Source organism: Mus caroli, chromosome 15 (assembly GCF_900094665.2).
Source record: "Mus caroli chromosome 15, CAROLI_EIJ_v1.1, whole genome shotgun sequence".
Lineage (NCBI taxonomy): Eukaryota > Metazoa > Chordata > Mammalia > Rodentia > Muridae > Mus > Mus caroli.
Genome location: NC_034584.1, coordinates 66,903,874 through 66,926,079, shown reverse-complemented (window position 1 = coordinate 66,926,079; position 22,206 = coordinate 66,903,874). Strand labels below are relative to the sequence as shown.

The window sequence follows — 22,206 nt, the reverse complement described above, 5'->3', positions numbered from 1 at the left end:
TATATATATATATATATATATATATATATATATATATATATATGGTAAAAGTATCAGTGAGGGAAAATATTTTACCTCTGTGGTATTTGGACTCATATAGGTCATCCCCTCCATATTTGGTTTTTACTTTGATTGTGATCATTTTTTCAAAATGTATTTCATCAAGTTAATTATTTTTAGTCTAAGACCAGAATAAGGCTGGTAAAGTGCCAAAGGCATGATTCTGAAGACAGGACTTGTTTAGGAATTATCTATGGACAGTTGATCTGGGTCAGACTGGATTTGCTTGCAGCTTACTCAATTTTAGAGTCGACTGTCATTTTGTAAACAGAAGTCAGCCAGATGAAGTGAACAGAAGGGCGAGATTAGCATATTCATAAGGTGCTGGCTCTGGGACTTCTTTTTTCCTCCCTTTTCTCCCTCCCCCTCTCCCTTTTCCTGAATGAATCTAGGAACCCAGACCCATGGGGTCGCATGACTAGCTGGTTTTATTCTGTTCATTGGCTTAATCTGGCCAGGACGGTCTGTGTTTCAGATTGCGGAAGCAGAAGATTCGGTAACTGAGAGGCCACCGTGGAGCTGCTGGAAACTGTTACAGAAGGAGCACCTCTCAAACCGTGCTTCAGGCTCTGAGAAAAGGAGCACAGGGGAAGCTTTAGTCTTGCTTTGGATCCAAGCAAATGCTGTCGGAGCAATGAACTGGGACTTTGTGTGCGGACTCCTGGCTTGATCTTGATAGGATTGGGTGTATGTTGTTGGAACGGGCAGGCCAAGAGGCCCTGAGACCTACAGGTGCCGTCTGTATGGAGAAAAGCGGCTGTAGTCCATTTCCAGTGTGTTGGGCTAAAGGTATAACAACTTAAAGATCTCTTCAGTCTGTGCTTATGTCAGTTCATGCTTTTGTACTGAAAAAGCTAGGTAATAGTTCTATCAGAAGTTAGTTACAATTACATTTGAGGGGAAAGAAAGATGTGGTATAGGCTTACGGCTGGGGTATAAAACCAGTTAGGCGACTTTGCAAGTAGAAAATGAAATGTTTGTATGGAAATGTGCTTAAGTGATTTAGATCACTTGTCCTGTGCATAAGTCATGTGTTTTTGCTTTTTCCTTTTATCTATTATCAAGACTCCATTATCCTGTAACTGGAGACTTTTAAAGAACAAAGTGATTAGTTTTAACTGGAGGACTAGAGGGGAAAAGGGTAATGTGGGCTTAGTTGTTTTAAAGTGGGTTTCCTTTATTGTCTATATGCAATGAGTACTTAACTTGAAGCTTTGTTATTTTGTGTTTATTACCACAGGTCAAGAATATTATGAGTAGAGAATTTTTCCACTTTAGTGTGAGAGTTTGTATTGATGCAGAAGTGTAAATATGAAGTAGGGCATTTCCATTTAGCATTCAACACAACATTTAGAAAGCACAGTTAGTAAGTTAAAGAAGCTATAAAATGGATGCCTAATTCAAGACAGACAACTTTGATTAGAAGTTTTGCTTACCATAGTGGTGAATATTTAAGCCATTAACACACTTAAGATTTCACAAAAATATATCACTATGTGAAATGTATTTAGATACTGTGCTAATGTGCTGCGGAAGGCTTTCAAAAGGAGGAGACTGTACTTGGTCAAGAGCTGTGCTTTGATGAATGAACTAGAGGCTTATTCAACTTAGTTTTTAGGTTAAAGATATTAGTATTTCTAGACTAGGATGTATTAGTATCATACTGCAGTTTCAAGATTAGTTTTCATTGGTTGATTTGTTTTGCCTACTTGTGTTAAGCTTTTGCACCAAAGCTTGCAACATTTAAACTGTTTTAATGTTACGGTATCTGAATAAAGCACCCATTACTCAGAGTAAAGATTTTGTAAAGTTAAATTGAAGCTTTCAAAATTTAAAAGACATTGACTTCTTACAATTGTAGTTTTGTGGTATGAGGACCATGTAATGTAAATGAGCATAACTGAGGCAGAGTTTAGGGTTACTGAAGAATTTGTAGGTTGTATACAGAATGCCACCTCCATAGTATATGGGTGCAGTACAAGCCTTCCAGACCATGGTCTCACAGACCATGGCTAGCCAACAGCTACAGACCTAGACCAATGGAGTATTGAACAGTTAGCAACTGGATTTCCTGTGCAAAGTGGTCCTAGAAATGAGAACTTTTTGACAAAAGAGATAGTAGTGTTTTGACTTACCAAAGAAATTTATCAGAGCAATTTGCTTTTTAAGTGTTTGCAGACTATTAGAAAAATACAAATAGCTGATTTTTAATTAAAATGTACCTTTCTGTAGATTATAGATTGAGGGGGAGCAAAGCTCTCAAAGCAGAGGATGGGAACTAGGACACATCAAGGACACAGTGGGCTCCATTCCTACGTGCAGAGCCAAGTGCCTTCTCTGCTGTAGATAGTTTGACTTTGGTGGTTTAGGTGAGGAGCTTGTTAACCTTGCCTCACAGCTGAGCTTATGCTTTTACAGTGATTATCCAGTGCAGCAGCCTTCAGAAACTTCCTCTCTGACTGCCCATTTTACTTTCTTGCATTAGGACCAAGCAGGAGACTTGGCCCCATGCTTGTTACTATTGTCTTCATGATCAAAGTAAGAATTAGCTGACTTAAGTTATTTCAAGTATAACAGTTACAGTGTGTAGATAAAAGTTAAAAGATCAGATCCAAAGAATATACAACTCTCTGCTTGCAAGTGGACATTCTAAACCATGCATTTCATTCAACCAGTCACATTAACCTCAAAACACATAGCCGTGTCCCAGTTTTAAGAAGACAAAAGATTCTTACCAGGACAGGCTAAAAATAGTAGAACAGACCTATATTTGTATACTTTGAAGTGGATCTTTAAGGTACCCTTAACATTCAAGGGTTTGTTCTTTAATAGTTTAGTGTATTGTTTAGTTTGAAGAATCATCCAAGAAGATTATGTTTTAAATATTTAAGAGAGGTGTGTATTTACAGTGTGATTTCCTATGCATAAAACATGTATTAATTAAGAATACTAAGTGTAAATGTTCTCAGAACGTTAGGTTACAAAGTGTTGGGTGGGGAAAACCTGCTTGTGGGGTTTTCTGATTATCAGTTGTACACTGTTCTGTCACTGTGGCAGGTGGGGGTGGGGGAGACTGGCCATTACTATAGTGGTGCCAGAGGTTTGGTTGTTAGGGAAAAGTATGTTTTCTGGTTTCTTTAAATTTTTTCTAGTAATAGAGATTTTATGTACTTCTGACTTCTCTGGTTGAAGTCACACTCTGCTTAAGAATTTAAAATTTTATCTGTTCATCTATTTGTCATCTGTCCTCTTTCCTTCTCCCTTACATTGGAGTGTTAACTGCTTCTTGGTGTATATGGTTGTAGTGTGCAGAAATATCAGTTACCTTTCAGAGATGGGCCTCTTAGTTGCTGTCCCAAATCCGTCCTGTCTTAGTACACACTTACTCATGCTCTAGATCCAGTATGCCTCTTGGACTTTCCTTTCCATGTATACCTGTCATTTTATTCTGATTATTATATATCCAGGGTATATATATTTTGAGTTAATTGGTTTACCTCTCTGTTAATGTATGGCCTCACTATGTTCATATCCGTTTGTTCATCCTTCAGATTTTGTGAAAACAAAAATCTGATATTTTCCTGTTTAAAGCTGGTCAGTGGCTTCTTAGATTTGGATAACATCCCACATTTTTACTATGCCCCACAGGTCTGACTTCATCCTGTCTCAGCCTTGAGCTATTGTCTTGCTCATTAGCAGTGTAGTCACTTCAGTTTTTTGGTGCCTTGCATATTGCAATCTCTCTCTCAGACCTTCTGTACATGCTGATGTCCCCTTTAGAGCTGTGTTTTATATTCACCGCTCCCCCAGTCCTATTTACTATTAGACTACTCCTTAAATGAGCTCTCATTTCTCAACCTAGCCAGATTCTTTCCAGGGTTCCCACCAGAGCCTACACTTCTGCCCTGACACTGCATCTACTGTGACATGTCTTTTGAGAGTTAACCTGTCAGGTTTCTGTCTTCCTTACTAAATTTTAACATCATCTGAGATGTCAGAATTTTTTCTGCCTAGTAAATAGTTGGCACAAGTAGATATTGTTTTAAATGTTTGTTAATGCATTCTGTAGAGAGTCAATGTTATTTTAAAGGCTCTTTTTGGAGCTACATTCTTTTGCTTGTATTATGTTGTATGTGATTAAACCTAGTTTTAGACTTATCAAATTGACTATTCTAAGATGTGCACTGCAAGTATGGTAACATTAAGTAAGGCATTGTTGTCGCTCTCAGAAACATGATTTCTTTCAAACTCACACACCTTTAGCAGACTCTGTCTCCATCACCTTACATGTACCCTGCTTCTATCCTTGCTTTCTGGACCAGTCTCCCTCCCCGCCCCCCTTCTCTTTTAGTTTTCCGAGACAGGGCTTCTCTATCCTGGAACTCACTCTGTAGACCAGGCTGGCCTAGAACTCAGAAATTTGCCTGCCTATGTCTCCCAAGTGCTGGGATTAAAGGCGTGTGCTACCATTGCCTGGCCAAATTTGACTATTCTAATCTCTGAGTGAGAGAGTGTGTGTGTGTGTGTGTGTGTTTTCCTGAAAATAAAAGTGTGTGTGTAGTAGCTTAGTAGTTGGCCTATAGCTGATAGAGGTATTGGCTTTGGTCTTCAGCTATTATCAGTTCTTTGAGACTTATTTGACTTTCACTAAATAGTTCCTATTTTTTCCTGTACCCCAATTGGTTAGAATTCCCCCTCCCTCTTTATTTATGTGTGTGAATGTTTTGTCTGCATGTATATCTGTAGCACATGTGTGCCTAGTGCCCATACAGGCCATGGGACCTTAAATCTCCTGAAATTAGAGTTACAGACAGCTCCATGGGGGTGCTGGGAATTGAACCCTAAGCTATGGGCTGGAGAGATGTCTCAGCAGGTAAGAGCACTGACTGCTCTTCCAAAGGTCCTGAGTTCAAATCTCAGAAACCACATGGTGGCTCACAACCACCTGTATTGAGATCTGATGCCCTCTTCTGGTGTGTCTGAAGTCAGCTACAGTGTACTTAAGTATAATAATAAATACATCTTTGGGCCGGAGCAAGGAAGGACTGAGCTAGCGGAGTTGACTGCAGCGAGGAGGTCCTAAAAAAATTCAATCCCCAACAACCACATGAAGGCTCACAACCATCTGTATAGCTACAGTGTACTCACACACCTAAAAATAAATAAATAAATCTTTAAAAAAAAAGAGTGGAATCTATGATTCTTAACGTTTAAACATTGGGCAAAGTGAACAACAATTCCATTACTATATTATCATATTTCCATTTCAGCATGCAGAGAGAACATTCACTACTTGAGTCAGATTCCCCACTGTGTAGAACCTGACTCTGCTTTCTGTGACCTAAGGAACTATTGCTAAGTTTTTAGCCTCAGTGCTTCAACACTGCATATGCAAAACTGGGATACTGATGAACGCTATCTCAGAGGCCTTTGTGAGAAATAAATGAAGCCATATACATGTGCAAACTCAGCTCACATGTGACATTTTGTATCTGTGGAATGAACTTTAACAATTACAAGATGCACAGAGCTTACTTTCTCTTTCTCTTCTCCCTTCCTCCCTTCCCTCTCTCAAACACACACACACACACACACACACACACACACACACACACACACAAACCTGCTTCTATTCTTAAATGTTTTTCTCTGAAGTCATTACTTCACTTTACAAGTTTTAAGTGCAAATTCAGTATTTGCTGAATGTATTTGTCAATACTTGGCTGATACTAAGGAGTAAAAGGCACAGATTTCTGCTCCCTGAATTGATAGAATGTGGTGTTACATCCAAGTTGGGGGTCTGGTGACAGTCTAAAGTAGTTTGTCAGGTAGGCCCACCCGAGAGAGGCTTATCCTAGAAGGTGGAGGAAGGAACCCCTAACAGAAGGCTTGACAGAGAGCAGTGGATAGCAGTGTGCCTGGCAGAGAGTGACCTTCCGACTTGTTTTTCTCTGACTTTCTCTCTTGTCTGGCATGGGATGAAATCATGTAAATTGCAGATCAATTCTAATCTATTTTTGCTTAAAAAATGATTGAATTAGAGGAGTAGTTTTCCTGTAGGAAACATGGCTGTGTCTTTTTCCAATGTAGTAAGCAGATAGATGTTGCTTCTGATGACTTAACAGGAAGACTGTGTTGTGCCCTCCCTCCTCTTTTTTGTTGTGAACATAGCAGCAGCTCCTTACCATAATATTGCAGTGGGCATTAGCATGTCTTCATCTCATTCTTTTTGTTTGTTTGTTTGTTTTTGTGAGACAGGGTTTCTCTGTGTAGCCCTGGCTGTCCTGGAACTCACTTTGTATCTGCCTGCCTCTGCCTCCCAAGTGCTGGGATTAAAGGTGTGCGCCACCACTGCCCAGCCTCATTCTTTTCCTCTGGCTCATTATCAATATTTGTTTTGACTGTGGGAAAGTAGTGGGAGGAAATATATTTGTTTTGATTCAGGAAGTTTTCAGGGTTAATGTGTTAGCTCTAGCTTTGTATTTTTAATTATTATTATTTGAAAAAATTCCTTTAGTTTTTTTTTTTTTTTTTTTTTTTTTTTTTTTTTTTTTTTTTTTTTTTTTTTTTTTGGTTTTTCGAGACAGGGTTTCTCTGTGTAGCCCTGGCTGTCCTGGAGCTCACTTTGAAGACCAGGCTGACCTCGAACTCAGAAATCCGGCTGCCTCTGCCTCCCGAGTGCTGGGACTAAAGGCATGCGCCACCACGCCCGGCCCTTTAGTTCTTTTTTTCATGAGGCTTTTTTTATTTGTAGTGAGAAAGATGTTAAATTTTGCCAAATATTTTTCTACCTCTATTGATCACTGAATTTAAAAAAAAAAACATGTAATCTATTATGGTGTTAATTACTAAATTAAATATGGTTTTGATGGTAGAAATTGAACTTAAGTCATTCAGGTACTAAGCTTATGTATATCACAGTCTGATATATTAAGTTTTTAATGTTAAGCCAACTGTGGGGGTTGAATAAGACTGAACTCTCTACCCTCACCTCCCCATATATTCGAATGCTTGGTTTCCAATTGGTAGATAGTTGGGAAGGATTAGGAGATGTGGCCTTGTTGGAGTATGTGTGCCATTGTTGCAGGAGTGCTTTGAGGTTTGAGTAGTCCATGCCAGGCCCGATGTCTTTTTCTCTCTGCCTGCTGCCTATGGATCAGGATGCAAAACTCTTGAGTTGCTTTTCCAGCACCATGCCTGCCTATGTGTCACCATGCTTTCTGCCATGATGATAGCAGACTAACCCTCTGAAACTCAAGCCTCTAATTTAGTGCTTTCTCTTTTAAGAGTCTTAATCATGGTGTCTTTTCACAACAGTAGAACAGTGACTAAGGATAAAGTTGGTACCAGAAATAAGGTATTACTGTGACAGGCCTGATCATGTTGTCTGGAGGAATATGGAAGACTTTGGACTAAAAAGAATATTGGGGCTTTGGAGTAGAAAGGTGGTTGAACTAAACAGTACTTACTGGGCCATCCTAGTAGGAGCAAAGAAAACAGCGGTTCTGAGGGTGATGGCCTGTAGGGGCTTACCTCAAGAAGTTTCAGAGGGGAAAATATTAGCAAGTGGTTAATCACAAGAATGGCCTTGTGATATTTTGGTAAAGAATAACTGTTTGGGCTGGTAAGATGACTCAGCGGTTAAAAGCACTGACTGCTCTTCTAAAGGTTCCGAGTTCAAATCTCAGCAACCACATGGTGGCTCACATCCATCTGTAATGAGATCTGACGCCCTCTTCTGGTGTGCCTGAAGACAGCTACAGTGTACTTACATATAATAATAAATAAATCTTAAAAAAAAAAAGAATAACTGTTTCTGCGTTTGCTCAGAAACATCTGCTAGAAGCTAATTTGAAGAATTTTGGATTAATGGTGTTGATAGGAAAGCTTAAACAGGGAAGAAAAGCATCAACTACAGAAAGCTGATGCAATCGTAATTGAAGGAGGGGCCCAGGTTCCAGCCCCAGCAAGGAGAAGAACTTGCCTGCTTTGGTCACATGAGTCTGGCTTTAGAATCAAGGATAAAGAAAAGGACTTATGGAACCTTCTCCGCAGCTAAGGAAAGTCTCTGAGGCCAGGCAGGTTGTGTCAAGTGAGTCCTTGTATGGAGGCCAGGAGAGGCTATTGTGTGAAGCTGTAAAGGTGAAGCCTGGATTTTGTTGCCGTGCCCAAGCTGTTGGAAGTGCTAGAGCAGTAGGATAGCTGCCAACGAGAGCTGCTGACTGGGTATGGAAACAACCCAAAGAGAGAGAACTGTGCTGCAGCCAACAAAGCTGAAAGGAGTAGATCTGAAGCGTTCTTTGATAGTAGACGTGGAGATGCAGTTTGGATTTGTCCTGCTGGGTTTTTGTCCAGTATTCCTTTACTATGCTCCCTATTTTCCCTTTTCTCCCTTTTGGAATGAAATGTATATTCTGTCTCATTGCCTTTTGGAAGTATGTAATCTGCCTTTTGATTTTTGATTTTATAAAAAGTTCCAGTTAAGAGATTGCCTTGAGTCTCAGAAGAGACTTTGGAGTTTTAAAGTGTTGAGACTGTGGTAGACTATGGGAACTTTTGAAGCTGAACTAAACACATTTTGTAACATGATACAGTATACAAAGCTACAAGCCTATGTGGACCAAGGAGTGGAATATGGTGGTTTGAATGAGGGCCCCTCTTATTTATTTGAATGCTTGGTTCCCAGTTGGTAGACTGTTGGGAAGAATTATAAGATATGGTCTTTTTGGAGTAGGTGTTTTTCTCTGTTGCCTGTGAATCAGGATGTAAAGGTCTTTCTCTCGAACCATGCTTCCCTGTGTGCTGCTACGCTCCTCTTTATGATGATAGTGGGCTAACTTTCTTTTTTTTTTTTTTTTTTTTTTTTTTTTTTTTTTTGGTTTTTTTGAGACAGGGTTTCTCTGTGTAGCCCTGGCTGTCCTGGAGCTCACTTTGTAGACCAGGCTGGCCTCGAACTCAGAAATCCGCCTGCCTCTGCCTCCCGAGTGCTGGGATTAAAGGCGTGCGCCACCACGCCCGGCTGTGGGCTAACTTTCTGAGACTATAAGTAGCCCCAGTAAGGGTTGCCTTGTTCTCTTCACAGCAATAGAACAGTGACTAAGATCACTGACCTTAACAGTGACCATGTATTCCTGATAATAAATTTGCTCTTAAACATTATATACCATTGGTTTTTATTCTGTTGTGTTCAGTATATTTGTTATTTAGATTTTAGATTATTTGTGTCTGTTTATGAAGGATATCTGTTCATAACTTTTCCTTGTAATCTTTTTTTCAGATTATCATTATCAAAGTATTGATGCTTCATAAAACAAGTGGGGAAATGTCTCTCAACTATGCCTTGATACCAAAATATTGGCGTTTTCTTATGTACTGAATCCCTAGCAGCTAGCTGTCTGGCTTTCCTCATTGACTTGGCTTCTTATTAATTATAATTTTTTTTTAAAAAAAGTACTTAATAAACTTTTGTGGTTTTCTCCCAACTAGACTGAAAACTCTCTAGGGTAGGAAGTATATCTTGTTTTGCTTCATTTTTGCTTTAATTAATTATTTGGACTATGAGTAGATAGATCTTCTTTGATAATGGAAGGCTTTGGTTACACTTCGTAGTACTACATGCACAAATGCAGCTGTGGCTTAGTAAATATTCTTAGTAAATAATTACTCTGTGGAAGGTGTGGCCCATTCCTTCACCTGTAAGAGACAGTATGAATGCATCAGTGATATTGCTGGCCATCCCATAATACATTGCAGTTGAACCTTTGCTGAGACGTAGGGAGTGGTAGTCCTTGATATGTGGTGTGGTCAGCAGGCCCAGGTGCAACAGGACATTACGATCAAAGAAAGTTTATGGCTGCTTGTGGTGAGACCAACCTGCACTGGATGTGCAGGTCTTTATGGGCAAAAAGGCATCTTCTCTCAGATGTCTTTCAGCTGGGAAGTAATAAATGCAGTGAGGAAGTTGTGACACAGCTCATCAGTATCAGGGTTACAGTTTATAAACTTGAGATTTCACATGGGCCACTGTGGGATCGTTTCCTGCATTCTTCCTTCTTACAAGCTCCCTGTGATTCATGTGCTGTGGTTTGAACCATGCTTGCAGGAACAAGCATTTAGTATAGAGGATGAAAACAGATTTTGGAGCAGCACTATTAGGCTTCTTCAGCTCTGTAACTTCACTGAGTGCTCCAGTGTCCTTACTTGTAATGATATATTATACATGAAATTGGTGTGTGAGTCACTTGAAGGAAATGAATTAACAGGGTGGTCATGCCAGACATGGTGCTGATTTTGCAAAGCACAATGTGGACATTATAGTTGAATCAATAGTCCTTGCAATTGTTCTGTGGGATCAGTGATGCCACAGTTTAGGTATCTTCATGTAGAGTGAGGTAAATGACTTGCTCAAAATATGAGTGGTAAGAACTTGGGAATTTATGTTCAGTTCTCTTGACTTAGTTGTCTAGTGTTCTAACACCATTTTTATTCCTAACAGAATTTTCAAAAGCAAAAGCAAAGTGCTGCGAGTTAGTGTTAAGATATTGAAATGGTAAGATAGTGATCCTTGGTTAGAAATCACTCATTTTTCTCCCTTATGAACAACTAGACAAATGAATTCAAACACCCGAATGCATAAGGTGACTATGTGGGCTATTGTGGAGTCTCTCTCTCTCTCTCTCTTCTTTTTTCTTTTTTCCCTGCATGGTTCTACAGGTAGGTCCTCCTAGGTTACTCAGCTTTCCCCCCCCCCCCATCTCCCCCCAGCTTCCTCTTTCTTTGCCCTTAGTCCAGAATTTTTTCCTGTTCTAAAGCCTGGGTGTGGACTAGTTTTTTGGTTGGTCTACTTTTCTGCTTCTGATGTGACAGTCACTTGTTTCTTTTGTGTGATCTGCAGTGATTATAAAAGAGGGAAGTCTATCCTTGTATTCTGGTGCCCCTTCCACTAGATAGAGATTTATTCATAAATGATTGGTAGGGCTCAGCACTCTAAATGCTCTGAGGTGTTTAGGGATTTCTCTTTGCCCAGGGGCCTACACATACAGATATATTTATTAATCTCATAGCCAGTCAGGGGTGAGCTGCTTCTCATCCACAATGTCTTCAAATTCATTTCCAGAAACCTCGGTGAAGCTCTACTGTTTTGAGGTGTGGATTTTTTGGTGGCCAGGGAACTTGCACTTGGCTTTACACAGCAACTCAGTCACACATTCTGTATTCTGTATCTTGGTGTGGATGGGCATGATGACCTTTATGAACCTTGTGACTAGTGTGACCCTTGGCCACTGTCCTTGAGCTTCTCAGAAGCACCACACATAGCCAGCGGAGTCTAGACTGGAGACAGCACGAGGTGAGAGATGGGAATAGTAACCAGAAAGTTGTCTCCAAGGCTCCGTAGGAAATCCCATACAAGCCGCATGCTGCATGCACTACTGCAGAAGCCACTGTTTGCCTCCTTTGTTCCCAGGAAGAAAAGAACCTGCTTGGCTTAATTGGCTGCAAATACTTCTTCTGTAGGATTTATAAGCCAGTTGTAGATGGACTCTCAGATCTTCCCATTTTGACTCAAGACTGCCCAACCTTTTCAAGAAGTATAGGCAGTTAGGACACTAGAGGTGTTTCCTGTTGATTCAAGGGAGACCCAAAGCAGGCAGTAGGCAGCAGGCAGCAGGCTGGTCCTGTAAGCAATTGAATTCTTGGCTAAACCAACTTCAACCTGACAGTCTGGTTGAGGATTTAGAGTCCCTAGTGCTCAGCGAGGATGCTGTTAAGCATGGCATACCAGACTAATGTTGGCACTGGGATTGTGCCTAGTCTAAACTAGGCACAAGGTTGGTGACTTTCTGTAAGCTTTCGGAAACCTTTATAGCAGCCTTGCAGACATTTTCCGTTTATTAACATTAATGATAAAAATAAAATTCTCACTCAACTTTGTTTTTTTTTTTTTTAAAGTTTACTTTTCTAGAACTTCTTTTTTATTGTATTTTATGAGACCATTGATCTGGAGCAAAGAGTGGAGTGCTCGCTCAGCATGCTAGTCTCTGTGAGGCCATACGTTCAGCTTTTAGCACCTCCCTCTCCCAAGAAAAAGCATTATATTGTAACAGGTTTAAAATTAAAACACAGATAGGGGCTGGTGAGATGGCTCAGTGGGTAAGAGCACCCGACTGCTCTTCTGAAGGTCCAGAGTTCAACTCCCAGCAACCACATGGTGGCTCACAACCATCTGTAACGAGATCCGGCGCCCTCTTCTGGAGTGTCTGAAGACAGCTACAGTGTACTTACATATAATAAATAAATAAATCTTTAAAAAAAAATAAATAAAACACAGATAGTTTTAGAGTACTGGTGTAAACCTAATTTCAGAATTTTAAGTCTTTGATTTCCTCTTTGAGAAGCTTTAAAATTTCTTTTTTAGATTCATTTTACGTGTATGAGTGTTTTGCTTCTGTATGTCTATGTGCCAGGTGCATGTCTGGTGCCTGAGAGATCAGAAGAGGGGGTTGGACCTCTGGAATTGGAGTTACAACACACATTTTATTTTTCTCAAAAATGGGATCTAGTGTATTATTTAGGCTCCTGGGCTTAAGTGATTCCTGCTGCCCTAAGTCTCCTGAGCACTATAGGTGCCCCACCACCACTTGGCCTCTCTGACTACTTTGGGGTACAGTTTTGTTTCATTTTTCTGTTGTCAAGAATCAAGTGGTACTGTGTTTTACTTAGTGGTTTAATGTGGGAGAGGAATGAGAAAGTTGGAATGATTAGGGATCCAAGACTCTTGCTAAACTCACCAATTTTCTAGAGACCTTCTTTGAGTTTCATTGTAGATATGTAGTCATGTTGTCTAAGAATAGTAGTGTTCTCATCCACCCTTATGTTTTATACTCTTATCCACCCTGCCAATGTGTATGGTATACAGATATGTGCACTGTGTGTGGAGGCCAGAAATACATGTCCGTTTTCTTCCTTAGTCACTCTCTACTTTTCAGACAAGGTCTCTTTGTGTTAAGAAGAGAATTCTTGATGTTAAGGAAGACCTAACAAAGTGAAAGCAACCCCACAAAAAGGCAGTTTTTTTTGTTGTTGTTGTTTTGTTTTTTTAAGAAAAGGGTGTCCCATGACTTACACAGGGCTAGCAAGCACACAGCAAAGCAGGAATTTGACCTAGTTTTTGATCTACAGTGTTTCACCATATTGCTGGGAGCTTGACCTTATAATTTGATAGTTCATAGCGCAAAGGGGAAAGGTGTGATAGAGATTAAGTCCAGGCAGGAATCTGACATTCATTAAGTTAGGAATTCCAGAGATTGAGCTAATAGACATGCGCAGTAGAGTTTCAATTCATAACGTGATGGGGGAGATTTACAGAATATTGACTGTTTCTCACATCATTGAGTCTGGAGCTCACTGATTCATCTAGGTTAGCTGTCCTCCATTTCTGTCTCCACCTCTGGCTTTCTATGTGGTTACTGGGGCCACACTCAGGTTATTATGCCTTACTTGAACTCTCTGTGTAGAGATGACTCTCAAACTCACAGATACGAGCACGAACCAGTCTCCGCCTCTGCAGTACCAGGGTTAAAGACATGTACCACCACACCTTGTAGCATCATTGTTTTGTGAGTCTCACAGACACTTCAAATATTCTATCTTTGTTGAATATCTGTAAGTTTTTTTTTTAACTTACTGGAAAAATTCAAATATTCTATTGTGAAAAGAATTTTCATTGTACATAACTATTTTTCCATTCAAGTTATTTGTTATTTTGATGTCTTTTTAATATGATTTATTTTTATTTTATGTGCATTGGTGTTTTGCCTGCATGTATGTTTGTGTGGGGGTGCTGCATTCCTTGGAACTGAAGTTACATGAAGTTGTGAGCTGCCATGTAGGTATTGGCAATTTAACCCAGGTCCTACAGAACATTTAGCTATCTTAACTGCTGAGCCGTCTCTCCAGCTCCTGCTTAGGTTTTTAAAGTAATATTTTAACTTAATTCTTTGAGAATTTTAAACAATGTATTTAGATCATATTTAAGCCCTTCAGCAACTATTCTCAGATCTACCCCCACCTTCCCACCCACCCATCTTGGTGTTCACTGTGTTTCTCCTTCCTCTCCCTAACAAAGTAAGTCCAATTTGTATTTACCAAATATTCTTGGATGTGGGGCTTGCCTTGGAGAGTGGTCAGCCTATAAGGTGTCATACCCTATACAAAAATGGACTCTCCTTTCAGTAGCTATCACATACTAATAGCTCTTCAGCTAGGAATGAGACTTAATGCCCATTGCTCCCTGTAGTGGTTTGAATATGCTTGGCCCAGGGAGTGGCACCATTAGGGAATGTGGCCTTCTTGGAGGAAGTAAGTCACTGTGCGGGTAGGCAATGAGACCCTCCTCCTAGCCTTGTGGAAGCCAGTCTTCTATCGGCCTTCAGATGATGATGTAAAACTCTAAGCTCCTCCTGGACTCTGCCTGCCAGGATGCTGCCATGCTCCCACCTTGATGGTAATGGACTGACCCTCTGAACCTGTAAGCCAGCCCCAATTAAATGTTGGCCTTATAAGAGTTGTCTTTGTCATGGTGTCTGTTCACAGCATTTAAAACCCTATCTAAGACACTGCCCTTCATGATGAAATTTTGTTTTGGCTTGGAACTTATGTAGATTTTGTGCATGTTGTCATAATCTCTGTGAGTTTGTATGTGGAAAGGATATGTCTTTTTTTGTAAACACTTTTCTTAGAGTTACTCACAACCTTTGGCTCTTAGAATTGTTCGACTTCCTCTTCCTTGATAACCTTGGAGCCTGGAGGAGAAAGGGTATGATAAGATGGCCCATGTAGAGCTGAACACTCTGCAGTCTCTGTACTTGACCACTTTTGATTTAAGATTGAATTCACACTGTTACCTAGGCTGCCCAGGAACTCTTTATTTAGTCAAAAATTTTTCTTAAAAAAAAAAATCCAAACAATTTTCATGCCTCAGACACCAAATTTTGGAATTACAGGCTATAGCTATTATAGTTGGCTTCAATTTTATATTTGTTTTCTTGATTTCCTTAAGTACTTCTTTGCAAAGAACTGCATATTCTATCTAAAATTTCAATTTGGTACAAAGTTATTGGTAATCTCATTAGCAAGAACAAGACTATGAATGTATTCACAGTTGCATGTCTTATCTAATAGTCCATGATCTTCCTAGTTTTCTTTTTTCTTCTTTCTTGATATCTCTAGTTTATCTTGCATCTGTTTCTCTTGATTGACCTTCCTTGGAATTATTTCAATTTTATTGTTTTTCATTGTAAAAAATTACTTAATCTTCTAAATTTTGCTAGGCACATGTACTTAGATGACTGGTTTTCAGCCTTTTTTTTCTTTTTTTTGAAATTTTTTATTAGATATTTTCTTTATTTACATTTCAAATGTTATTCCCTTTCCTGGCTTCCCTCTGGAAAACTACCTACCCACCACCCCCCTTCAGCCTTTTCTGATGTACACATTTAAGTGTATAGATTTGACCCTAGGTACAGCTCTGTCTTCATCTTCAGATTCAATATTTAACTCTATCTTTGAATTCAAAACATTTGATGATTCCTTTTGACAAGTGAATTGTTTAAGAAATGTTACTTGCTTTCTAGACAGTGAAAGATTAAGTTTTCATTTTAATAGTTGTTTAGCTTAATGATAGACATAGAACCTACTCCAAGTAGTCATCGTCTTTGTTGACTCTTGCCAGATTTGCTGTTGTCTGTGTTACTAGCAATTAGAGTGCTGTGCCCAATTGTGCATAGAAGTGCCATACCTGCCCTTTCTCTGTTCCTATCCTTTCTTTCTTGGTTCTGTGCAGTATTCAGTGTCATTAGTCTTCAGTTCTTTTGCATATTTGAGCATATACATTTATGTTTTTGTTTTTAATACAAAGTATCTCCTAGGCATCGTTTATATTTTGATTTTGAACGTAGCACTACTACATCTTAGAAATCATTAGTACAGGGATTTTGGTGGTTTGAAAAAGTATGGCCTCCATAGACTCATATATTTGAATACTTAGTCATCAGGGAGTGCAACTGCTTGAGAAGGATTATGAGGATGGCTTTGTTGGAGTAGATGTGGCTTTGTTATGAGGAAGTGTGTCAATGTGAGAGGGCTTTAGATTTGGATAATTTGAACTCTGTGGCTGTTATGGACAATGTTGCTTTAAATATACCAACTATTTATTTGGATATGTGTTTTCAGTTTCTTGGAATTTTTCACTGCATGGTGGAATTTTTAGGTCACATAGTGGTCATGCTTAGCCATTTCCTCAAGTGGCTAGACTGCTTTCATGTTCATTGTGCTGTTTTATACAGCTTTTTATGTGCATAGCACAAGGGTTTCTGTTTTCTAAATCCTTGCCAGCATAGGTAGTATCTTTTCTAAGAAGTAAATTTTTTTTTTTTTTTTTTTTTTTTTTTTTTTTTTTTTTTTTCTTTTTCTTTTTTTTTTTTTTTTTTTTTTTTGGGGGGGGGTTTTCGAGACAGGGTTTCTCTGTGTAGCCCTGGCTGTCCTGGAACTCACTCTGTAGACCAGGCTGGCCTTGAACTCAGAAATCCGCCTGCCTCTGCCTCCCGAGTGCTGGGATTAAAGGCATGCGCCACCACGCCCGGCTTCTTTTTCTTTTTTAAGCTTTTAAGGGCTGGAGAGATGACTCAGTGGTTAAGAGCACTACTGACTGTTCTTCCAGAGGGTGTGAGTTCAATTCTCAGCAAGCACATGGTGACTTAGAACCTGCTGTAATGGGATCATCCATTCCGTAATGTGATGTCCTCCTCTGGTGTGTCTGAGAATAGCTACAGTGTACCACTATACATAAAACCAATAAAATAAAGAATTCTTAAGAAGAATTTAAACTTTTAAATTAAACTATATTTGCATCACTTTTTTCCATCCCTATCCTGGCTCCAATCCTTCCCATAACTCAGTTCTCTCTCAGATTGATGGACTCTTTTTTTAATTATTACTATAACATATAATATTTTCTGAGTCTTTTTAGTGTGGCTTGTATATATATAATTTCAGGACTGACTATTTTGTATTAGATAAGTTAGCGGGCCTTATCCCTGGGAGAGGCTAAATTTCCCTTGTTCATCAGTCACTAGTTCTTTGTTTCTGAGTGGGATCCCCAACAGCAGATACATCTACAAAACAGTTGTACATACACCTAAAGCCTATGGTACATTTTGGAAAAGGGGACTGAAAGATTGTTAACCAGAGGAACAGGAAGTCCACTGTCAGGAATAGAAGCTACACCATATCTGAACAGTGTGGCTGCAGGTGTTTCTGCACATTGCAATGCAGAGGCGGGAGCAGGGTATCAGGTGTCTTTCTCTTATTGTTTTAAGCCCTACTGTTTTGAGAGAGGTTCTCTCAAGGGTCAAAAGGTGACCCTTTGGCCAGCCAGTGAGCACAGGGGATTTGCATGTCTCTGCTTCCTAATGCCAGGGTTAAAGGCACATGTGGTTGTGCCCAGCTTGTTACTTGTGTGCTGGAGATTTGAACTCAGGTACTCATGACTGCAGAGTAAAGTGCTCTTACCCACTGAGCCGTCTCCTCAGCTCCCTTGCTTTACTGGTTTTAGTTGCCAGTACTTAGTGTGCATAAAGCTGAAAATTTACTTAAGTTCTGAAAAGTAGGCAGCAAACTGGTAAGTTTGCTCTTGCAGTGATATAGTCCTACAAGTAAAGAGTAGGTTAAAAAAAAGCGGGGAAGAGGGGGTGTGCCATTGTATTTTTTTTTTTTTTTTTTGGTTTTTCAAGACAGGGTTTCTCTGTGTAGCCCTGGCTGTCCTGGAACTCACTTTGTAGACCAGGCTGGCCTCGAACTCAGAAATCCGCCTGCCTCTGCCTCCCGAGTGCTGGGATTAAAGGCGTGTGCCACCACCGCCCGCCATTGTATTATTTTTAAATAAGTCAGTGAAGTTTTGACATTATTAAATAGGAGTCCTGGTCCTTAAACAAAATTTTTTCAGTAGGCATTTATGGCTCTCTATAACAGGCCTTGGGTGTAGAGAGAGCCCAGTTATTGTGTGGTGTGCTAAGGCCCTATTCTCCTTAAATACTTTGCACATACAGAATGGTGACTAGAAGACAGTGTTGGTGACATAATTGTCAGATTGTAATTGCTATTTATTTTACACTGAAAATACTTTTTTTCCTCCCCCTCCCCAACAGAATATGACAGATACCTAGCATCTAGCAAAAGAATGGCAGCTGCTTATCTTGACCCAAACTTGAACCACACACCAAGTTCGAGTACTAAGACTCACCTGGGTACTGGCATGGAACGGTCCCCTGGTGCAATGGAACGAGTATTAAAGGTCTTTCATTATTTTGAAAGCAGTAGTGAGCCAACCACCTGGGCCAGTATTATCAGGCATGGAGATGCTACTGATGTCAGGGTAAGTATGTCTTCTCACATGACATCTTTAAATAGTTATGTTTCAAAAGCATATAACTCCCTATCCCCCAAGTAAAAGACAATAGTTTTTATTTAATGTCTTATTTAACTTCACATATTGCAGAGATGTTAATCTTTTCTTTCTGATATACACTCAACTGGCTAGGGATTGAAGTGTTTAGTGCCTAATAGTGTGAACCCTGTTTGATTTCCCAGCACTTGTCAAGTAGGACCTTGTTCATATGTAAGTATTGTTTTCTTAGGAAAATAATAACTAAATCTCATTTTAATCATATACTGCAATTTTTGTTTTCCCACATTATTATTATTATTATTTATTTTTTTTAAAAGAGATTTATTTATTTATTATGTAAGTACACTGTAGCTGTCCTCAGACACTCCAGAAGAGGGCATCAGATTTTGTGAGCCACCATGTGGTTGCTGGGATTTGAACTCGGGACCTTTGGAAGAGCAGTCAGCGCTCTTAACCACTGAGCTATCTCACCAGCCCAGCAGTCAGTACTCTTAACCACTGAGCCATCTTTCCAGCTCCCCTTTTTAGAAATTATTATTATTGTTGTTGTTGTTGTTGTTCCTGAGACAGGGTTTCCCTGTATAGCCCTGGCTGTCCTGGAACTCACTTTGTAGACCAGGCTGGCCTCAAACTCAGAAATCTGCCTCCCAAGCGCTGGGATTAAAGGTGTGCGCCACCACCGCCCGGCTCCACCTAATTATTTTAACCCTTGGAAAGGTACAGGGAACCAATGTAATTGAAATAGCCTCTTATCTTGTAATATAAAATGTTTTTTCTAGGAAGTGTAAATTTGGGAGTGTTCCTATATCTTCAGATAGAACAATTTCTTTAAAGACCATTGAATATATAATGTGTTTCAAAAATGTTGTGGGGATGTAAAAGGTCTATATTAGTCAGCTTTCTCACACTGTAATAAAATTTCTGATTAGTTAAGGTTGATTGTGCCTCCTAGTTCTGAGGTTCTAGCAACGAAAGCGGTCTTGTTGCTTTAAGCCTCTGCCAAGGCCACATAACATAGTGGAGGTACATGGTGCAAACTGCTCCATTTCTGAGCCAGGAAGCAGACAAAGGAAGAGGAAGAGACTGCTGTGATCATTTAGCTCCCCTCTGGGATGCTCTAGCTGTCTACCGATCTTTGACTAGCCCTTCATCCTAGAAGTATTCCTACCCTAGGCACTAACCATAGCAAGCCCTTGCTTTTACAGCTTAGAGTCTATAGGTCAGAGACATGGCATAGTGTAGAGCACTTTCTTCTAGGGTGTACTGTACACAGGCTGATGGGGTGCTGGGAAGCTTGAAGGAGCTACCACTGCAAAGGTCCTGGATTCTTAAGGGTGTGAGAGCTAGAGACTTAGGGAGGACACTGGCAAGGCAAAGGGGAAAGTGTGTTTCAGAAAGTTAGATGTGAGCAAGTAGCATAAGGATTTAGAAAATGGAGTCAGTGTGGATTTCTAGGAGGCATTTGTTTTGGTGAGGTGTTGAAGATCCCTCTTCCCACTCTCCACTTACCTGTATTTATTCTTAGAGAGAACAGGAGTCTCTAGTGATATGGTTAGCTTAAACAAGTCTTTCTCCTTTTTTTCTTTTTAACCACAATTGAATCATTTTATTTATATTCCTTTACTGTTTTATTCAAATAAAGAAATTGATAGATTTAAAGCGAAGTTTTTTTTTATGAGTTATACATCCCTGTTACCTTTGTACAACCACTCTATTGATGGACTGTGTTGATTAAAGGAGCATGATGTGTGGGGGAGGTACTCATTTCTGTGATATGAGGGTGTTAGAGACAGTGCTTTGTATATAGCACCTCAGTATGAGGAAGCCTCTTGTCTCGTGGTAGTGTGACCTGTAAGATGGGCACTTGACATCTGAGAAATATGTTGAGTGCCCAAAATGTAGTCACACTTAGGTGCAAGCTGTGCATCCAACTGTGATTAAAAATAGTTTTGACATGTTATTTTGTTCGGCCTTTAAAAACTGAGGCACCCCTGTTGGCAGGTAGTGTATATATTGTTCAGAACTTCAAGCAGATATCCTAGAGATATATGTGTGGTCAGTAACAGGAAACATTGACCAGAACTGTGCAGTATTAGAATTGTTAACCCAAGAACATTGTAGTGATATTTTAGAATAGTGACAAAGAAAACTTTATATCCTCCAAACCCAAGAAAGAATTCTTCTTATCTAGAAGAAAGTACACCTATTATCTACTTTCCCCATATAACAGCAGGAAGAGGGAAATGCCAGAAGAGCATCTTTAGAGTGCTTAAGGAAACCACTAGTCTCTCTGAAACGGATACCAGATGAACTGTCCAGTCAGGATTCTGACAGACGTTGCCTTAAGATGAACAATTACGTGAAAAGGTGACAGTACAGAGGTTTCTGAGAACTTTTACATGGTATAATGAGCACGGACAAAGTGAACCCCGAAGAAAGTGAAGCCTCTCTCTGTCTGTCTCTGTCTCTGTCTCTGTCTCTGTCTCTGTCTCTCTCTGTGCTATGATGGATTCTGTTGATCTTTTATGGATTCTGTTGATCTTTGATGTTTGTCTAAATGGTTTTAGGGATCCATGAGCCACACCTGGATAAGAAAGCAAATTTAATAGATAAGTTATGTGTATGTGCTATCTCCTTTACATACTTTCTCTCTTCTCTGGGTTCCCATTCCCTGAAATGTAATACTGCTGAAATTATACTAGTTAGTCATCCTTTAGTGGTACAAGTGAAATGGAGACTTGCATTTATAATACAAAGCTAGAAATGGCTTAAGCCATTTGTGAGGAGGGCATATGGAAAGCCAAGATAGTACAAAAAGCAGACAGTGCTGTGTTATAAATACAAAGGGAAATTCTAAGAGATAAAAAGCCTAATTCCAGTTAACACAAGAGTGATGCGACAGTGATGCAGCTTTATTGCTAATAAGGAGGGAATTCTAATGTCTTGGATAGAAGAGCACATCAGCCATAATAGTCCCTCAAGACAAAGCTCAATCCAGGTTCTGTGAAAGTTGAGAGAAGAGAAGCTGCCACTTTAGAGCAGTTTTCAAACAGCAGAGGTTCATAATGTTTAAAGAAAGTAGAATTTCCGTTAATGTGAAGGACTGGTGAAGCAGCAACAACTGGCCTAGAAGCTGTTCTACACTATCTCGAAGACCTAGCTAGGTTGCTAGGCTAAGTAAGACTTTTTAATGTAGATGAAACTGCTCTCTAGTAGATGATGGCATCTATGACTTTCATAGGTAGGGAAGAAGAGTCTGGTTTGTGTCTGCTTTCAGAATGCAAAGAACAGGGCTAAAGAGGAGCCTCACTGTTGAAGAGAGCTTGCCGGTCTTCAGAAGCTTCTGGGATTCCAGGACCCTCCTCTGGCTTCCATGGGCACTTGCCTGTACATGCATGCCCACAAACGTGCAGAGTATACATAAATAAAATCAAAGAACATAGGGCCAAATGGAGTGTATACAGCTCTGGTTTACAATCACATGTAACGCTAGCTAATGGAGCCATCACCCTCTTCTGACCTCTGCAGGCATCTGCACTTCTTTAGAGGACTTTGAGTACCCAACATTAGATCATAGCACTTGGTGACTGCATTCTTATTAGAATGGGAAAACACTTCATTGGCTAGAGGGGTGTGAGGCTTGGGTGTGTATGTGTGGAGAGAGAGAGAGAGAGAGAGAGAGA

General features: G+C 39.8%; 1 protein-coding gene and 1 pseudogene across 14 annotated transcripts in view; one reads left to right on the top strand and one right to left on the bottom strand.

Annotated features, from left to right (window-relative positions):
* Positions 1-22,206, top strand: part of Ptk2 (protein tyrosine kinase 2) — a 201,117-nt gene that overhangs the window by 48,043 nt on the left and 130,868 nt on the right. For 10 of the 14 annotated variants that reach the window (XM_021183064.2, XM_021183063.2, XM_021183061.2 and 7 more), the window contains exons 3-4: positions 536-849; positions 18,264-18,490. The exons of 1 other annotated variant lie outside the window; for it this stretch is intronic. In XM_021183064.2, coding sequence (XP_021038723.1) covers positions 750-849; positions 18,264-18,490 — 327 coding nt within the window. In that variant the 5' untranslated portion in view covers positions 536-749. The remainder of the gene's footprint in view (positions 1-535; positions 850-18,263; positions 18,491-22,206) is intronic. 3 more of the 14 variants (XM_029470118.1, XM_029470117.1, XM_029470116.1) reach the window with 1 other exon arrangement.
* Positions 11,434-11,559, bottom strand: LOC115029451 (annotated as a pseudogene).